At 39.3% G+C, this 17,199-nt stretch overlaps 1 protein-coding gene across 2 annotated transcripts in view; it reads left to right on the top strand.

The window, feature by feature from the left end:
• Positions 1-11,325, top strand: part of LOC129700354 (protein PALS1-like) — a 69,092-nt gene extending 57,767 nt beyond the window's left edge. For both annotated transcript variants that reach the window (XM_055640764.1, XM_055640765.1), the window contains exons 7-15: positions 442-603; positions 737-814; positions 2,550-2,733; positions 3,717-3,788; positions 5,666-5,737; positions 6,902-7,069; positions 7,147-7,349; positions 8,285-8,395; positions 11,078-11,325. In XM_055640764.1, the coding sequence (XP_055496739.1) occupies positions 442-603; positions 737-814; positions 2,550-2,733; positions 3,717-3,788; positions 5,666-5,737; positions 6,902-7,069; positions 7,147-7,349; positions 8,285-8,395; positions 11,078-11,254 (1,227 nt within the window). In that variant the 3' untranslated portion in view covers positions 11,255-11,325. The remainder of the gene's footprint in view (positions 1-441; positions 604-736; positions 815-2,549; positions 2,734-3,716; positions 3,789-5,665; positions 5,738-6,901; positions 7,070-7,146; positions 7,350-8,284; positions 8,396-11,077) is intronic.
• The last annotated feature ends 5,874 nt before the right edge of the window (positions 11,326-17,199 follow it).

Here is a 17,199-nt window from a genome sequence, read left to right as displayed (position 1 = left end):
ACTTGCAATCTTGCCATAAAAACTGCCATTAAATGTTTTTTGCAACCCTTCCTCTCTTCAAGAAGGTTCTGCAAGCTGGAGGCCAGTTCAAACAATGCTGGTTGTTTGTTCCACCAGTGATTCGTGATGTTAGAAACGGGTTCATAAAAATGTGAGAAATTCAGGTACATGGTTATTACTAATGTGATCTAGGGTATAATTGTTGAGCACGTTCCTCTCAACGGGAGATTTATCTATGACATTGACAAGGGGATCGCTAGGGACAAAGAACTGTGAATAGATCTTTTTTCTTGCTTCTCACAAGGATAGGCACCATGGGTCATTTTATTACCCCTCCTTGATAAGTTCATGGCATCAGTTTATTCAGCCAGAATCTCTGCATTCAGCCTGTCTAATTCACCATCAACCTGAATAACGTGCTGTTTTGTGTTCCTTTTTAAGGGTGCCACGGTACGTAATGATGTTGAATCTGTGATTATTAGTCGAATAGTCAAGGGTGGAGCTGCAGAGAAGAGTGATGTACTGCATGAAGGAGATGAAGTTCTTGAAATAAATGGAATTGAGATTCGTGGAAAAGATGTTAATGAGGTGTTTGACTTGTTGGTATGTGATTTTTATTTGTCATTTTAAAACTGTATGGTCTTTTGAACCTTGAAACTCTTTGCAAGTGCATATGTGATCTTTGGGTCCATGGTCACCTCTATATAAAATCAACCAATATTTTCTTTGTACATAGGCTGAGATGCATGGTACGCTGACCTTTGTGCTGATTCCCGGTCAGCAGACAAAGATTCCTCCTGCCAAGGAAATGGTGGTAAGTGAGATTTAAATAAAATGACTGAAGAACCCAACCATGACTGATCTGAATTATTTTTTAAACTTGTATTTGAATGTATCTTATTCTTTTAGCAAACTGGTGGTAGTCCTAATAGTTCAGCTGAATCTGTTAACCTTTAAAATAGTTGAACCATTGAAAAGTGAGCATTTGTGATTTGTGGATGTACGGCAGAATGTTTTTTTTAACCCATATTTGAGGTGGTGGGGTAGGAAAGTTATTTAGTCAAGGTGACAAAATGGGGAAGATTTGTTTTTCTTGGTCAATGATTCGCCGTACAAGTTTCCCGTTTCAAAACGGCAAGTTTGTGTAATCCGTCAGCCAGTATATTAGAAGAGCAAAGGTTAACTACAGTGAGTATATTTACAATTTAAAAAAAGTTATTGTATTAAACTTTGTTAACTAGACTTTGGGCTAGTTATTCTGTTTCCTGTTTGGCGAATGCTATCAGGCGAATATTAATCGGGAAGAGATTGGTATGACAAAGAACTGGTCTACATACCTGGGTTCCTGCTGAATCGTTTTTATCAAGCCCTGGAAAAAGCCTTAATGTAACATTACAAAAATACTGATCAGACAGTACGACTTGGATATCAGGCTCCCTGGTATGGGTGCATGGCGATGCTGGCGGAATTTTTTCTAAATCTTAAATGCAATGAAGACTACGAAATGGGAATTCAGAGAAGGAATTGTAGGAGTTAGGAAGCTAGAGAAGAAATTGCAGGAGTCCTGGCTGAGATATATGAATTCCTATCATGTGTGGGTAAGGTGCCAGAAGACTAGATGGTAGCTAATGTTGTGCCTCTATTTAAGAAAGGCTTCAAAGAAAAACCTGGGAACCTTCGACCAGTAAGCCTAACATCTTTGGTGAGAAAGTTATTGAAGAGGATTCTGAGGAATAAGATGGGTATTCCTTTGGAAAGACTGGTTGATTGGGGATAGGTAGCCTGGTTTGTGTGTGAGAGATCATTCCTCACAAATTTGATTGGTTTTTATGAAGATAAACCAAGAAAGTTGATGAGGGCATACACATTGTCTATTCGGACTTCAGCAAGGCCTTTGATAAGGTTCCACACAAAGCTCTGGAAGTCTTCCACATTATTGACGGGATCTATCTGAGGTACTGTGTCAAAAAGGCAGCTTGCATGAAAAGTCCCATACCACCCAGTATTGTGTTTATAGGCATATTAAGCTGCTGCAAGTAAGAACTTCATTGATCAGTTCTCGGTACATATGACAATTAAATACTCTTGACTAGCTAACATCCCAGCAGGACTTCTAGCTTTACTCCCAGTAGGAGGCTGAGGAGTGATCTTTTAGATGTGTGTAAAATCAAGAGGGGAATAGATAGGGGAATGCAGGGTCTTTTTCCCCAGAGTAGGCTAATCAAGAACTTGGAGGCATAGGTTTAAGGTGAGACGGGAAATATTTAATGGTAACCTGAGGAACAACTTTTTTTATACAGACTGTAGTGAAGATATGGAACCAGCTGTCACAGGAAGTAGTTGAGGCGGGTACAATAACATTTAACAGACATGAGGACAAGTGTATGGAATTGAAAGATTTAAAGGGATGTGGGCCAAACAGGTAAATGTGACTACCTTTGATGAGGAGTCTTGATCAGCATGGATGAGTTGGCCCAAAGGACCTTTTTTTTGTGCTGTGACTATGACTCTAAATGTTGATTATATATGAAACCACTTTTTTTTTTCAGGTGCATGTAAAAGCCCACTTTGATTATGACCCCTCGGATGATCCATACATTCCCTGTCGTGAATTGGGTCTGTCTTTCCAAAAAGGAGACATACTTCATGTAATAAGTCAAGAAGACCCCAACTGGTGGCAGGCTTATAGAGATGGAGATGAAGACAATCAGCCATTAGCTGGGCTTGTTCCAGGTAGAACCCCCATATAATTTCATTTCTCATCCGTTTTTTTTTAAAGTATACTTTGCCTTTCTTGATGGTACAGAGAAAAATTTGCTTCACATAAATGTCTCAGATTGTTCCTGATTTGGGGAACAGTATTGCATTTGGCCTTCTGTTCCATCAAATTTCTTTAAAGTTTGTTGATACTATTTTATCATGGCATAAGTGTTTGAATGTCATCATTGTAACATTGGCTAAAGAAAGAACTGCAGATGCTGGAAAAATCGAAGGTAGGCAAAAATGCTGGAGAAACTCAGCGGGTGAGGCAGCATCTATGGAGCGAAGGAATAGGTGACGTTTCGGGTCGAGACCCTTCCTCAGGTCCCTTTCACAGATGCTGCCTCACCCACTGAGTTTCTCCAGCAATTTTGTCTACCATTGTAACATGGCCTTCATTTTAATGATATATCACTGAACTAATTTATTTATTGATGGGTATAAGCATTTGTGCCAAGCTTTTTGTAAAGCTTACCAAGATTTGAGGACATTTCATACCATATATCTAGATTACAACTAGAAATTTAACAATAAATCAAGTCGGAAATCTTCTTTACCTTACAGCTGAATTTTGCCCTTGGTCAAATGACTATATTTTCATTAACACCCCTATTGTGGGATCAACAGACCTGGATTCCATTTTGCACAGCTTGAGTGCAATGCAAGATGAAATTATTTACTACTCCTTAATAATTTAAAGCAACAAAGATGGTGTTTAAATCGATCCTTTTGAGTTGTTGAAACCTGCCGGCTTTATTATGTTGAATTTATGTAGTCTCCTTTAAATATCCCGCGGAGAAAAACTTGCCTTTTAACATGCTTGGTTAAAAATACGTGATAAATTTACTTTTTTGGATTGGACAAGCAAATAAACCTTTCTAATAAATGATCATTTTTAAGTATTAATTATTTTTTTGTGCATTTTCTGTGAATCTATTTCCTTCACATGAAAACAGGGAAGAGCTTCCAGCAACAAAGAGAGGCCATGAAACAAACAATAGAAGAAGACAAGGAGCCTGAAAAAACAGGTTGGGAAATAAAAATTCAAATTTAAGTAATTTCAAGGAATTTTTTTTTTCACATTGAAGGTTATACATTCATATTTGAGATTGAAAGTGACATCTATGGGCAGTTTATTTTTAAAACCCGATTGTATGCAGTAATAGGGAGCAGGAAGAGGCATTATCTCGCATCAACTACATCATGCTAACGAGACCATTTCCCATGATATCGGAATGAAATAATCTGACACCGAATAGTCACTCTCTATGACTGATTATGAATGTCCAATTGCCCAAATGCATTCAAACAACAATGTTCCAGTGTTATGATAATAAATTTAGATACAACATGAAATTCATTCAGCTATTGTTTCTATGATAAAGCACAATGTTGCAAACAGGAAAGGAGATTTCTTAAACTTATTTCTTCGTTATTTATTTTATTTTGTTCTTCCTCTGAGGTTATAGTTTGGAGTTGAATGCATCAAAACAGCTCCCAGTTCATTAGCATCCAATTAATTATTTTTCACAATTAAACTGATTATCCTTATTAAATTACCACAGATCTGATACCCTTGCTGCAGTATAATTGTGCTCATGACCAGCTCATTTACCACCTATATGATTAGTGGAATCTTGCTCATTTATATTTTGCGTGTATATATAACAATATTGTTTTTGTAATGCCTTCATAATCTTGTCACACCTCGTCTTTATTTTGTGCACTGCACTAATTACAGCTTAGACACTAATGGTACGTTGGAGAATTTCTCAAGCATTAAAAACAGCTTGACTGTTTGAAATCATCTTAAATATATAGAACCTTTCTTGCCCTGAAGTGAGTATTGGGTAGTGTACTGCAATTTTTCATTTGTTTTCATGAAAATGTAATTACTGCTATTAAGCCTGGAGATTCAAGTTGATATTGTATATTGAGTTCATAGACCATATTTTGGAAAATATCATCCAAATCAGAATAGAGTAGATTAGAACGTAGTCCTTTGGATATCATATGTTGTAATACCGTTATCGTATAGAATTAATATCATAATGTAATTATTATATATAGTTTTTAGTTCAAAGAAGTGACAAGATTATGGCATTACAAAAATAATAAAATCTTAGTCGATTCAAATAGTCAACAACAAAATGCTAAACTTCCAAAATCATTGCTATTGTTGCATCATCTGCCAATGATAATCGTGATACTCTTCTTGTAGTTATAGTATTCATAAGTTATAGGAGCAGAATTAGGCTGTTCGGCCCATCAAGTCTACTACGCCATTCAATCATGGCTGATCTATCTTCTCCTCTCAACCATATTCTCCTGCTTTCTCCCCATAACCTCTGACACCCTTACTAATCAAAAATATGTCAATCTCTGCCTTAAATATCCATAGATCTATTTGTCCAATCTCCTTGGAAAATTTTGCCTATAACTGAAGGATATGGATTTACATTAATTGACAAAAAGGTTTGCATTTACCACCATCAACATGACAAATATCCCAGCCACTTCTTGGCTGCATTGCCAAACAAAATTTGACAACACACCACACGAGGTTGCTTTAGAACGTGATCTGGAAAGCAGTAGCAGGCATGTTCAATTATAATTTTCTGAGTGATTAATTCCTTGAAGTAAAACATTGGCTGCCTTATTAGTGGAAAGGGTCAAAGAATGGAACCAACAGTGAGCAAAGGCAGGTCTCCTTTGCTGTTTTTTCTAGGATCAAAGATGTCATGCAGTTTTCACCACATTTAGATTCTCCCTGTTTTGTTGAAAACAAATAATTTTAATTCTTACTTTGCTCTTTCTTACCTCTGACAATGTTATGTCATTTGGTTAATAGTTGACTTTGAAATTTATTTCAAATGTACATGATTGAGTAACACTTATTTTTTAGGTAAACTTTGGTGTGCTAAGAAAAATAAGAAGAAGCGAAAAAAAGTGTTGTATAATGCTAATCGAACTGATGGTATGTAAAAAAAAAAGTACATTTATAATGCGAGGAATTGGATTTGGTTAAATAAAGCCATTGTTTGAGATAACATTCTAAATATTTAAACTTGGATGATTTTGCATTTCAAACATGTTCAAGATCTGTCAAGTATACAGATGTTAACCTTCGATACTTCACACATTTATCAGGCTGTTTAGTATTATTGAATTTTCAGTAAACACTGGAGATTATTTACTTTCCACTTCAGTTTTGGTCATGGCTAATTACAAAGCTGCCAGTGGACCTGATAATACCTGTTTCCCTCAACCTTTGCACTTATGCTTGTGATTCTGGGTCTTTGCTACATTCAAGCAGAAAAGTCTTGCACCAAATAGCTCAGTAGTCTGGAGTTAGCTTTCTGTAGGAAAGAGAGAGTGTGAACTGATAAGAACATTAATAGAAGAAACCATGAGTTGAAGAAATCACAGTAGGTGTTCAGGTGGGCTAAGGAAGGAAGGATGAATGTTAGGATTGAGCAAAATGCGTCATTATAAAAATTAATATAAACCGCATTACAAACGATGTCACTGAATTTTTTTTGTGTGCAGGTATTTCTACTTTAATACATGTTTCTATGATGTGAATTGGGTATAAGTGAGTGATGAACTAGGGAGCACCAATTGCATAAAACGGATTGAATTGGTTATGTATGTGACCAACTAGAGAACCACTTTAGAGTTACTTTGGAAATTGAGATGCAAAAAAAAGGTTATCTTGGGTTCTAACAGTATAGGGCCAGAAAACTCTCTTCATTTTTCCTATCCCCACAGTAATTGGACATCTTTACAGCATAAGAACACAGATGCCTCTTTAACCATGGAGGGCATTGTAATTGATGAGTCTATTTACCGTATAACTGTATTCTCTTAAACAATGTAACGCAGCTTTTAGTATTTTTGACAGTAACATGAATTTATTGCTATTAAAAATACATTTATTTTTGAAAACCCTGTGAGGATAAATAATTTTACTGTGATTTCAAAACACTCTAACCCCTAATTGATGCAACTGTATTGGGCAGAATGTTTTCATGTGACATAAGAGTGGGCATGTATATATATATATATATATGTATATTATATGCTAAGTAGAAGAGAGATTAATTTCCGGATTTCTGTGTCTTACCCCCTTCTTCATTAGACTATGACAATGATGAGATCTTGACCTATGAAGAAATGTCATTGTATCATCAACCAGCAAGCAGGAAAAGGCCAATAGTTTTGATTGGTCCAGTAAATTGTGGTCAGAATGAACTGCGACAGAAGCTGATGGAAAGAGAGGCTGATCGTTTTGCTCCAGCAGTACCACGTAAGTTAACTGCACTGTTTTGATTTCACTATCATGTATGTTTGAGCTCTCTGCAACTTGTATTCTCACACTTGTAGATACAACACGCTCTATGAGAGATAATGAGGTGAATGGACGTGATTATCTGTTTGTGTCACGTCAGTTTTTTGAAGCTGACATTGCAACCAACAAGTTCATCGAACATGGAGAATATGAAAAGAATTTGTATGGCACCAGTATTGATTCAGTACGACAAGTGATCAACTCTGGGAAGATATGCTTGTTAAATTTACATACACAGGTAAGCAGCTTTAACATATTTTATCTACCTGCTTTGTGATTGGAATCCTTAGGATATTTCAGGCTAGTCTTCAAATGTTAATTTAATAGCTTCATTTAAATATAAATCGGTCCAATAAAAATTATTGTTAAATATAGCTATTTTATGACCCACTGTATTTCTCTAATTTGATGTAGATTTCATCAAATCTTCGTTGAAAGCTTAACTTAGTTTCAGGTTTAGAGATACAGCATGAAAACAGGCATTTCCATGCCGCCAGTGATCCCCGTGCACTAGTGCTATCTTACAAACTAGGGACAATTTACAATTTTTACCAAAGCCAAATTAACCTACATACCCTTATGTCTTTGTTGTGGGATGAAACCAGGAGCACGCAGCGTAAGCGGTCTCGGGGAGAATGTACAAATTTTGTACAGGCAGTATCCTTGGTCTTGATTGAACCCGGGTCTCTGACGCTGTAAAAGGCCTGTCCCATTTGGCAATTTTGCCGGCGTTATATCAGTGTCACCAAAAGATTTTGAACATTTCAAAATCCAGCGGCGACAAAAAGAATGTTGCGACACTTGAAAAAACACCGCGCATCATACGTCATCACGTTGCGTCATACGTCATCATGGCGCGTATTTTTCGGTGACCTAATACGTCAGTCAATGCTGTCAGCAGTCGCCGATAAAATCGCCAAGTGGGACAGGCTCTCAAGGCAACAACTCTACCACTACGCCACCATGCCGCCCTTAACTATCTACATGACAGAGCTTGTCCATCATCTTATGGTTTAAATGATCCAAGGAGCATAAATGTTGGATTAGATTAAGTGGTCTATGTAACTGAAGTAATTCATAGCTCGATAAGTTGAGTCTCAATAGAATGGAAATAAAATTGTAAAATAACCATACAAGATTTTTTTAACCATGCTGCTTTTTTTTATTCTCTAGTCACTGAGGATTCTGCGAAATTCTGACTTGAAACCTTACATAATCTTCATTGCACCACCTTCCCAAGAACGATTGCGTGCAATGCTCACCAAAGAGGGAAAAAATCCTAAGGTATGTTTTCTATTGTTAAAATTGCTATTTAATCAGATTCCTGTGGACCCTTACTAAAATATAGTTTTATTGTTGAGTGTAGTTCAAGAACTGGTAGCAGCAGTACTTTGTCCTGTTATTTATATTACAAAGTATTTTACATTTTTTATTTATTATAAATTACAAAGTATTTTACATTTTTCAAATTAAACATGATATATCATCTTTCAGCATTGTTGTAATTTTCTGACCATTCTTCATCAACGTATTTAGCAATTAGGCTAGGAAGAGAAGGAAGGTTATTGTGATTAATATAAAAACTCCAAAATATTCCATGAAGCATGCTCTTGAGCTTTATCTTCCTCCTTGCTTTTGTGAACTTTATAAACATGCACCCACAAGAGCATCGTAATAAAGGCCTTCAAGCACCAAGTAGCAATCAGTGAGATCCTAGCTGAGCAAGGAGCTATCTTGGTTCTCAATCTTGTAATACCTTTGGTTATCAAAAGTCTATCAATCAGATTTAAAATTAATATGTGCTGTCTGCACAAAAAATACCAAATAGCAGGTGGTGATTCTGTGGAACTCATTGCCACAGACGGCTGTGGAGGCCGAGTCATTAGGTATTTTTAATGCACACATTGACATATTCTTGATCAGTAAGGGTGTCGGGGGTTATGGGAAGAATGTGTAATTTCCAAAGTGGATAAAATCACATTTGCCTAGGTGAAATTCAAACAGTTTTGCCCATTTGTGAAAACTACCATTCTTAAGTAGTGCACACTAAACTTCAATCAATTTCCACATTGTCCAAAGTACATCACATTACAAGTCCCAAAGATAAGAGAGACATTATTGCCAATCCTCCTTTCCTTATTTTTGACTTTAAAAGTATTGACACCTCTAAAATAATTCTGTATTTTTTCAGCAGGTTCATTTTTGATTATGCTTACTCATTTTCCACACACACCTCAGATTATCTTTACAAGTGGCATCCTGTGATACTTTGTGATGGTGTTTGGGTTTACCATTTCTTTGCATGGCACATCATTCAGCTGAATGATTCTGGCTGATATGCCTATTCCTGTCAACAAGAGCAGCTCCAGCAAAGGCCTTCCTTTCTGCACCTATTTCTCACCCATAATGCATGTCGTGTTCAAAGTCCAGAAAGGTTTTGTCTTATATTTATCTCTTAGCAAGGTATCATGGTTCCTTTGCAATGATATTGGAAGATGTCAAATTTGCTTATATATGTATGGTATTCTGCTGAGTTTCTCCTCACCTCTATCTCATGAGGCCTCTTAACCACTAATTTTGATGTTTGATAAATGGAAACCTTTAGAATTGGCTGTTAGAATTTGGAGCAGATGTGGATAAATGATATTCCTGTGCAGGTCAGCGATAATCTAATGGAATTATAGTCGAAGTGCTGCATGGAGTATTCCACTTCCTGTGTTTTAGGCAAGATTAGCACAACTGACATATGAGGAAAGATTGGAAAGAGTGGGCTTGTATTCACTGGAATTTAGAAGGATAAGAGGGGATCTTATAGAAACATATAAAATTATAAAAGGTCTGGACAAGCTAGATGCCGGAAAAATGTTCCCAACGTTGGGGGAGTCCAGAACCAGGGGCCATTGTCCATGAATACAGGGGAGGACATTTAAAACTGAGATGGGAAAAAAACTTTTTCACGCAGAGAGTTGTGAATTTGTAGAATTCTCTGCCACAAGGCAGTAGAGGCCAATTCACTGGATGAATTTAAAAGATAGTTAGATAGAGCTCTAGGGGCTAGCGGAATCAAGGGATATGGGGAGAAGACAGGCACGGGTTACTGATTGTGGATGATCAGCCATGATCACAATGAATGGTGGTGAAGGCTCGGAGGACCAAATGGCCTTCTCCTGCACCTATTTTCTATGTTTCTATGACAAATGTCTCCTGAATGCATCAACATTTGTTACTTTTTGATAATATTAATCTAATTCCCATTCCCAAATATGACCTAAATAAAAATGATTGTGAATGTGTGGAATATTTGATGCACTCGAGAGGATGTTTTGGAAGTGGAGAGGCCACTGTTGTAAGGATGGTATTAAATTGGATCTTAAGTACTGGAAGGGCATAACAGTGGCGCAGCGGTAGAGTTGCTGTCTTACAGCGCCAGAGTCTCGGGTTCGATCCTAAATACAGGTGCTGTCTGTACGTAGTTTGTATGTTCTCCCCGTGACATGTGTGGGTTTTCTCCGGGAGCTCCAGTTTCCTCCCACACTCCACAGACGTACAGGTTTGTAGGTTAATTGGCTTTGTAATATTATAAATTGTACCTAGTGTGTGCAGGATAGTGTTAATGTGTGGGAATCATTAGTCAGTGTGGACTCGGTGGGCCGAAGGGCCTGTTTCCGTGCTGTATCTCTAAACTAAATTCAACTAAACTAATATTTCTGTCAAAGCAGGGAATTGCTCTCTTGACTGTTTAATTCCAGTCGCTCCTTTAGTGATCTAATTCAACATGGAACAGGTAACCCTTTGTAGGTAGACAAAAATGCTGGAGAAACTCAGCGGGTGAGGCAGCATCTATGGATCGAAGGAAATAGGCAACGTTTCGGGCCGAAACCCTTCTTCAGACTGTAACCCTTTACTATGTCTGCTCAAGGAAAGCTGCAGCTACAACTATATTCAACATTTATTTTTGTGTTGCAGCCAGAAGATTTACGGGACATCATAGAAAAGGCCAGGGAAATGGAGCAAAACTATGGACACTATTTTGATGCAGCAATTGTTAATACGGACTTGGAAAAAGCATACCAGGAGTTAATCCGCCTCATAAACAAACTTGACACAGAACCTCAGTGGGTCCCATCTTCATGGCTCCGGTGAAAACAAATGACAGGACTTTCTGGCAATTTGTCAGAAAATGATTATGAACTGCAACGGCAGAATGTGTAGTTGGGGGGGGGTGGGGTGGTCGGGGAGGGGAGAGCCATGGGCAGGGATTAACTAATTGACATTCCAGTTTATGCCAGCAATTGGTGGTAGAAATACTTGTGTAATTACTATTATAGAAACTATTTATAATGTAAATATAGATACACTTCTGTCATTAGCTTTCTTTGAATCGTACTGTACATAATCCTGTCTCTAGACCTTACAGATTTAATGCTTTTAGGTGCGGTATTTTTATTTTGTTTTAGTTGCAACCTTGATGTGCATAGCTTGTTCCACTGTTCCAGTCTCTGTTAGGAAAGTATGCAGACGATTATATTTTTTCTGGAAAATAGAATTCATAAATTCCATTTTTTTACATTATAGTAGATTTGGTTTCCTCCTAACAGGAAACACTTTAGCTTTGAGCAATTTAGAGACTTATTCAATTGAAAGACTTGATCATTTGTTTTTAAAGTGTGTATGTGTGAACCTAATCTGTGCAGACATACATTGTCTCTTATCAGAAAATTTGATCATAGGCTGGAATAGAATTATTGAATGTAACTACTGTCAGTCAATAATTGGCACAGTGGACATCCTAAGCAGATGCCTTTTCAAAAGGCAATAGGCAAATGTGAATGTTTTAATTTAAAATGAATGAGAGTCCTGGTAAAATGTTTTCCATGCAATCTTGATTAGTAATGACATTTGTGTTTCTCATCTTTGAGACTAGCTTTTAAACACTGGAATTCATCGACACTGTTTCTGGATAAAAATTGGCTGAATGATTTATGATGCATGTTTTAATTTTGTTTGTTTTTTATGCAAGTGATTTTTCCAGTATTAAATATAGTGCAGCGGCATTGTGGATGGTGCACTTGATGCATAACTGCTTGTTTAAAAGCAAAGCAGCAACTATGACAAGGTTAAGTGTTGATAGCCGTAGAAGCTATTGGGGTATTTTAACTTTATTGGTGGATCAAGCAATAAATAGATATCTGGGTTTGATGACATGCCAAATTATATGTACAATATTCATGCCTTTGATGTTCATTGGGCAGATGTTTGGATGTGCCATGTGCAAATTATGCAGATTTTAACGTTAGGAATCTTTGTATTCAGGGTTACGGCCCCAGCTGGCGATATATCTACACTCTAATTATAGAAATTATTTTCTGACACTTGACCAGCACACGGAATAATGTAAAAGTGTATTTGTAGATTTTCAATAAAAGCACACCTGACTTATGTGTGATTGCAAAATCACTTTTGCAGCTCATGTTGATCTGCATTTTTAGTGTCTTAGAAGGATAAGAAAGCAGTTCGGTGATGATAGAATCATCTAAAGGTTGCCATTCTGACGCCATCTTGGATTACGATGCATGGGATCCAAAGTTTATTTAGTAGTTTGAATTGAGAACTGGCTTACCCATGGGTGATCGATGGTAGTGGTGGAAGCGTGTTATTCTGGCTGGAGGTCTGTGACCAGTGGTGTTTTGCAGAGATCAGTGCTAGCACCTCTACTGATTGTGATATCACTTGGCCTTTGATTCGTTGGTCCGCCAAAACCACACGCAAAAAACTCCGAGATTTTTTTCCATTTCGCTAGTGATTTCACTTTTACATTCGCATATCCACTCATTACATTTCGTCGTTTTTATGTACACATTTTTAATAAAATCCTGCTGGCTAGCCACCATAACGGCTGCTGCCGCCCAGCTCTCCTCCAAAAACTGCGCCATTTTTCACATTTCACTAGCGATTTTTGCTGCTGCTGCCACCCCGCTCACCTCCCCCCCCCCCTCCCCCCCCCCCCCCCCCCCCCCCCCCCCCCCCCCCCCCCGGTTCTGTTACGCTCGCAGAAGGCACAGATCAGTTGGTCCCCCGCTGCTTATCGCCGTCCCCATGGGCCTGCACTGTCCGAAAATCCCGCGCGTCAACGGCCTTTCGGCCCGCAGGTGCATTGAGGGCGTATGCAGCGCCACGACGGGCGTACGCAGCATCTTGACGTCGTACGCAGCGTATTGATGTCGTACGCATCATCTTGACGGTGTACGCCTAGATGACGTCAGGCCGCCGCGCCCCCCCCCCTTGCAACCGCGCGTTGCGGGAACAGACCCAACAGGTCTGCACTTGGTCTAGTATACTATTAAAAGTCTCGTCTTGTTTCTATATGTGTCTGTGTGTGTGTGTTTGTCTGTGTGATTGTATTTTCGTTAAAATGGTACACGGTAGTGCTAATATTTTTGCAGAACCTTACTCAGATTTTTCCCGTCGTGGGTCTAATCAAGTTGCCTTCAGATTTGATGTTATATTTCATTTTATTGATATTTAAAGGTTTAAAAAAGGCAACTTTAACAATATTTTTAGTTTAAATCCTTGCTGGCAGCTTCCAACAAACTTCGATACAAAGTTGCAATACAGGAACACTGTGCTTCCACCATCAGTGGTCCACCCGGCATTTGTAACAATGTTGCCATCATACAACACCATCAAGCAAGTGCTTCGACAGGAGGGGGAGGGTGAAGTGGTGTTGCAATTGGAAGTGCTGCGACAGGCAGGGGAAAATAAATAACTGAAATATCATATTTACATAAGTATTTAGACCCTTTGCTGTGACAATCAAAATTGAGCTTCGGTGCATCCTGTTTCCATTGATTGTCCTTGAGATGTTTCTACAACTTGATTGGAATCCACAAGTAGTAAATTAAATTGATTGTACAAGATTTGGAAAGGTACACACCTGTCCCACAGTTGGCCCAAAGATACATACCATAAGGTCCCACAGTTGACAGTGCATGTCAGAGCAAAAACCAAGCCATGAAGACGAAGGAATTGTCCGTCGACCTCTGAGACAGGATTATGTCGAGACACAGATATGGGTAAGGGTATAAAACAATTTCTGCAACATTGCAGGTCCCAAAGGGAACAGTGGCCTCCGTCATTCTTAAATGGAAGAACTTTGAAACCACCAGGACTCTTCATGGAGCTGGCCGCCTGGCCAAACTGAGCAATCGGGGGAGAAGGGCCTTGTTCAGGGAGATGACCAAGAACCCGATGGTCACTGTGACAGAACTCCAGAGTTCTTCTGTGGAAAGGGGAGAAAGTTCCAGAAGGACAACTGTATCTGCAGCACTCCATCAATCAGGCCTTTATGATAGAGTGGCCAGATGGAAGCCACTCCTCAGTAAAAGGCACATGACAGCCCGCTTGGAGTTGGCCAAAAGGCAGCTAAACAAGATTCTCTCGTCTGATGAAACCAAGATTGAACTCTTTGGACTGAATGCCAAGCGGCACATCTGGAGAAAACCAGGCACCGCTCACCTGGCCAATACCATATCTATGGTGGAACATGGTGATGGCAGCATCATGCTGTGGGGATATATTTCAGCAGCAGGAACTGGGAACAGTCAGGATCGAGGGAAAGATGAACGGAGCAAAGTACAGAGAGATACTTGATGAAAACCTGCTCCAGAGCGTTCAGGCCCACAGACTGGGGCAGAGGTTCACCTTTCAACAGGACAACGACCCTAAGCACACAGCCAAGACAACGCAGGAGTGGCTTCATGACAAGTCTGTGCATGTCCTTGAGTGGCCCAGCCAGAGCCTGGACTTGAACCCGATCGAATATCTCTGGAGGGATCTGAAGATAGCTATGCATCGACGCTCCCCATCCAACCTGGCAGAGCTTGAGAGGATCTGCAGAGAAGAATGGAAGAAATTGAGAGGATCTGCAGAGAACAATGGGGACCAGACCTCCCAACGGGTCCCACTTGGTCTAGTATCTATATAATTAAAACTCATCTTGACCACTTCCTGTCTGAGCTGGAGATTGATTTTAGAAAAACGCTACCCTGTATCGCTGTGATTTTTGGCCATCTTACTCGCAGTTCTCCGCTGAACCAGCTCCGAGGATTTTTCCCATCAATCAAAAATATAAAAAGTTATGAGTCTTTAAAAAACCTTGTGATCAGCTGATTGGTCCTCTCGCCTGTCAATCAAGGTAACACCCTTTCTGGGAGGGGGGGCAGGACTATAAAACCCCGGATGCCTGGACGCGAGTCAGTCACTCTGCAAGATCGCGAGGGAGAGGCCACGATTGTCATTCTAAGCTGTGAATCAACTGAACTGTGAGTGCAATGTACTTGCAATATATGATTTGTTAGCCCTTAATGCCAGTTGTTTTGCCTGCTACCCTGCCTGTGCTTGAAAGTGCAATGCTTAATTGGAAATGAAATGACAATGCCAAGAGTTGTTTGGCCTGCTGCCCTGCCTGTGCTTGAAACTGCAATGCTTTATTAGGTGCGACTGTGTTTGGAAGGAATAAATGCTTTATTAGGTCCGACTGTTCAGTCCAAAAGTAATGCTAATTTCGTGACTTTCGCTTAGTGGACAGCTCACGCTGATTGCGTAATTTCCGGTGAGTGCAGATGTCGCGCTGATTGCGTAATTTCTGGTAAGTGCAGAGGACACACTGACTGCGGAAGCCCCACAGTGGAGAGGACGCGCTCAGCCGTGTGAGTAGATTCAAGAAAGTTTACAATCATATACATGGTGTGTGAGTGTGTGTATGTGTGTGAGTGTCTGAGTGAGTGAGTGTGTATGTGTGAGGTGGAGTCTGTGTGTGTGTGTATTGGAATTGGTGGAGAGGTGGAATAATGCGTTGGGGACCAGCCCGCCCGTGTGAAGCTGGGACCCAACCGGTGCCACTTAGTCTAGTATATTACTAAAACTTTCGTCTTGTTTGTTTCTATGTCTCTGATTCTGTGTGTTTGCCCATGTGACCCTGAAATTACGCCAAAAGGTACACGATAGTGCTATAATTCTTGGACCACCGTACTCACCATTATCCTGTGGTGTGTTGTATCAAGTTTAGTTCAGATTGATGGTATATTTTACAAGTTATTCACATTTTAAACTTTAAAAATGTAACTTTCACTTTAAAAAATCCAATTGCCTTGCCATTACCGTTACAATGTTACAAAGACAGGACACTGAGTCCTGTCATTTGAAACATTGGAATGGGTAGGGCAAGGGAATTGGATTTTTTAAAGTGAAAAGATAGTGAATTATTTTAAGTTTAAAAAGAGGGAGGGTGAAGAGGAGAGGGAGGGAGTGCTGTGGGATGAGGGGAAATGAGCCGCAAATGCGCAGTTGGGGGCTATAGGTGAGTGGTGGAATATTGCGTTGGGGGACCAGGCCTCCCGGGGGGGCTATGGGTGAGTGGTGGAATATTGCGTTGGGGGACCAGGCCTCCCATGTGACAGGGACCCAACAGGTCCCACTTAGTCTAGTAATATATAAAAACAACTGAGACATAAATGTAGATGGATCAGTTACTAAATCTACAGCAGGCACAAACATCAGTGGCAGCATTGAAGAAGGCTGTCAAAGAATACAATAGGATAACGGTCAGTTACTGATATTAATAAGTTGAATTGATTACTTAAATATCTCAATGTAAATGTCTTATTGCCAATTAAATTACGTGTTTGGCTGGCAGTCTGCATTTTGCAGAGATCTGTGCTGGGATCTCTGTTTGTGAAATACATAAATTACTTGAATATAAATTTAGATGGGTTGGTTAGTAAGTTTGTAGATGACAGCAAAATTGATGGAGAAGCATACAGTGCGGTTAGTAAATAAAATACAGCGGGATATAGATCAGTTACAAATATGGGTGGAGAAATGACAGGTGGCACTCAATCCGATCAAGTGTGAGATGTTGGGACTTTGGTAGGTTGAATGAAAGGGAAAGTATACAGTTAATAGCAAGACCATTAACAGCATTAATGTAGCGGGTTTTTAATGTCCAAGTCCATAGCTTCCAGGAACTGATAATACAATAAAAAATGCATATTTGTATGATTGCCTTGGGGAATTGGGTATAAGGAAGT

Source organism: Leucoraja erinacea, chromosome 9 (genome assembly GCF_028641065.1).
Source record: "Leucoraja erinacea ecotype New England chromosome 9, Leri_hhj_1, whole genome shotgun sequence".
Classification (NCBI taxonomy): domain Eukaryota; kingdom Metazoa; phylum Chordata; class Chondrichthyes; order Rajiformes; family Rajidae; genus Leucoraja; species Leucoraja erinaceus.
Note: the sequence above shows the minus strand (reverse complement) of the source record. Positions and strands in the feature narration are given on the sequence as shown.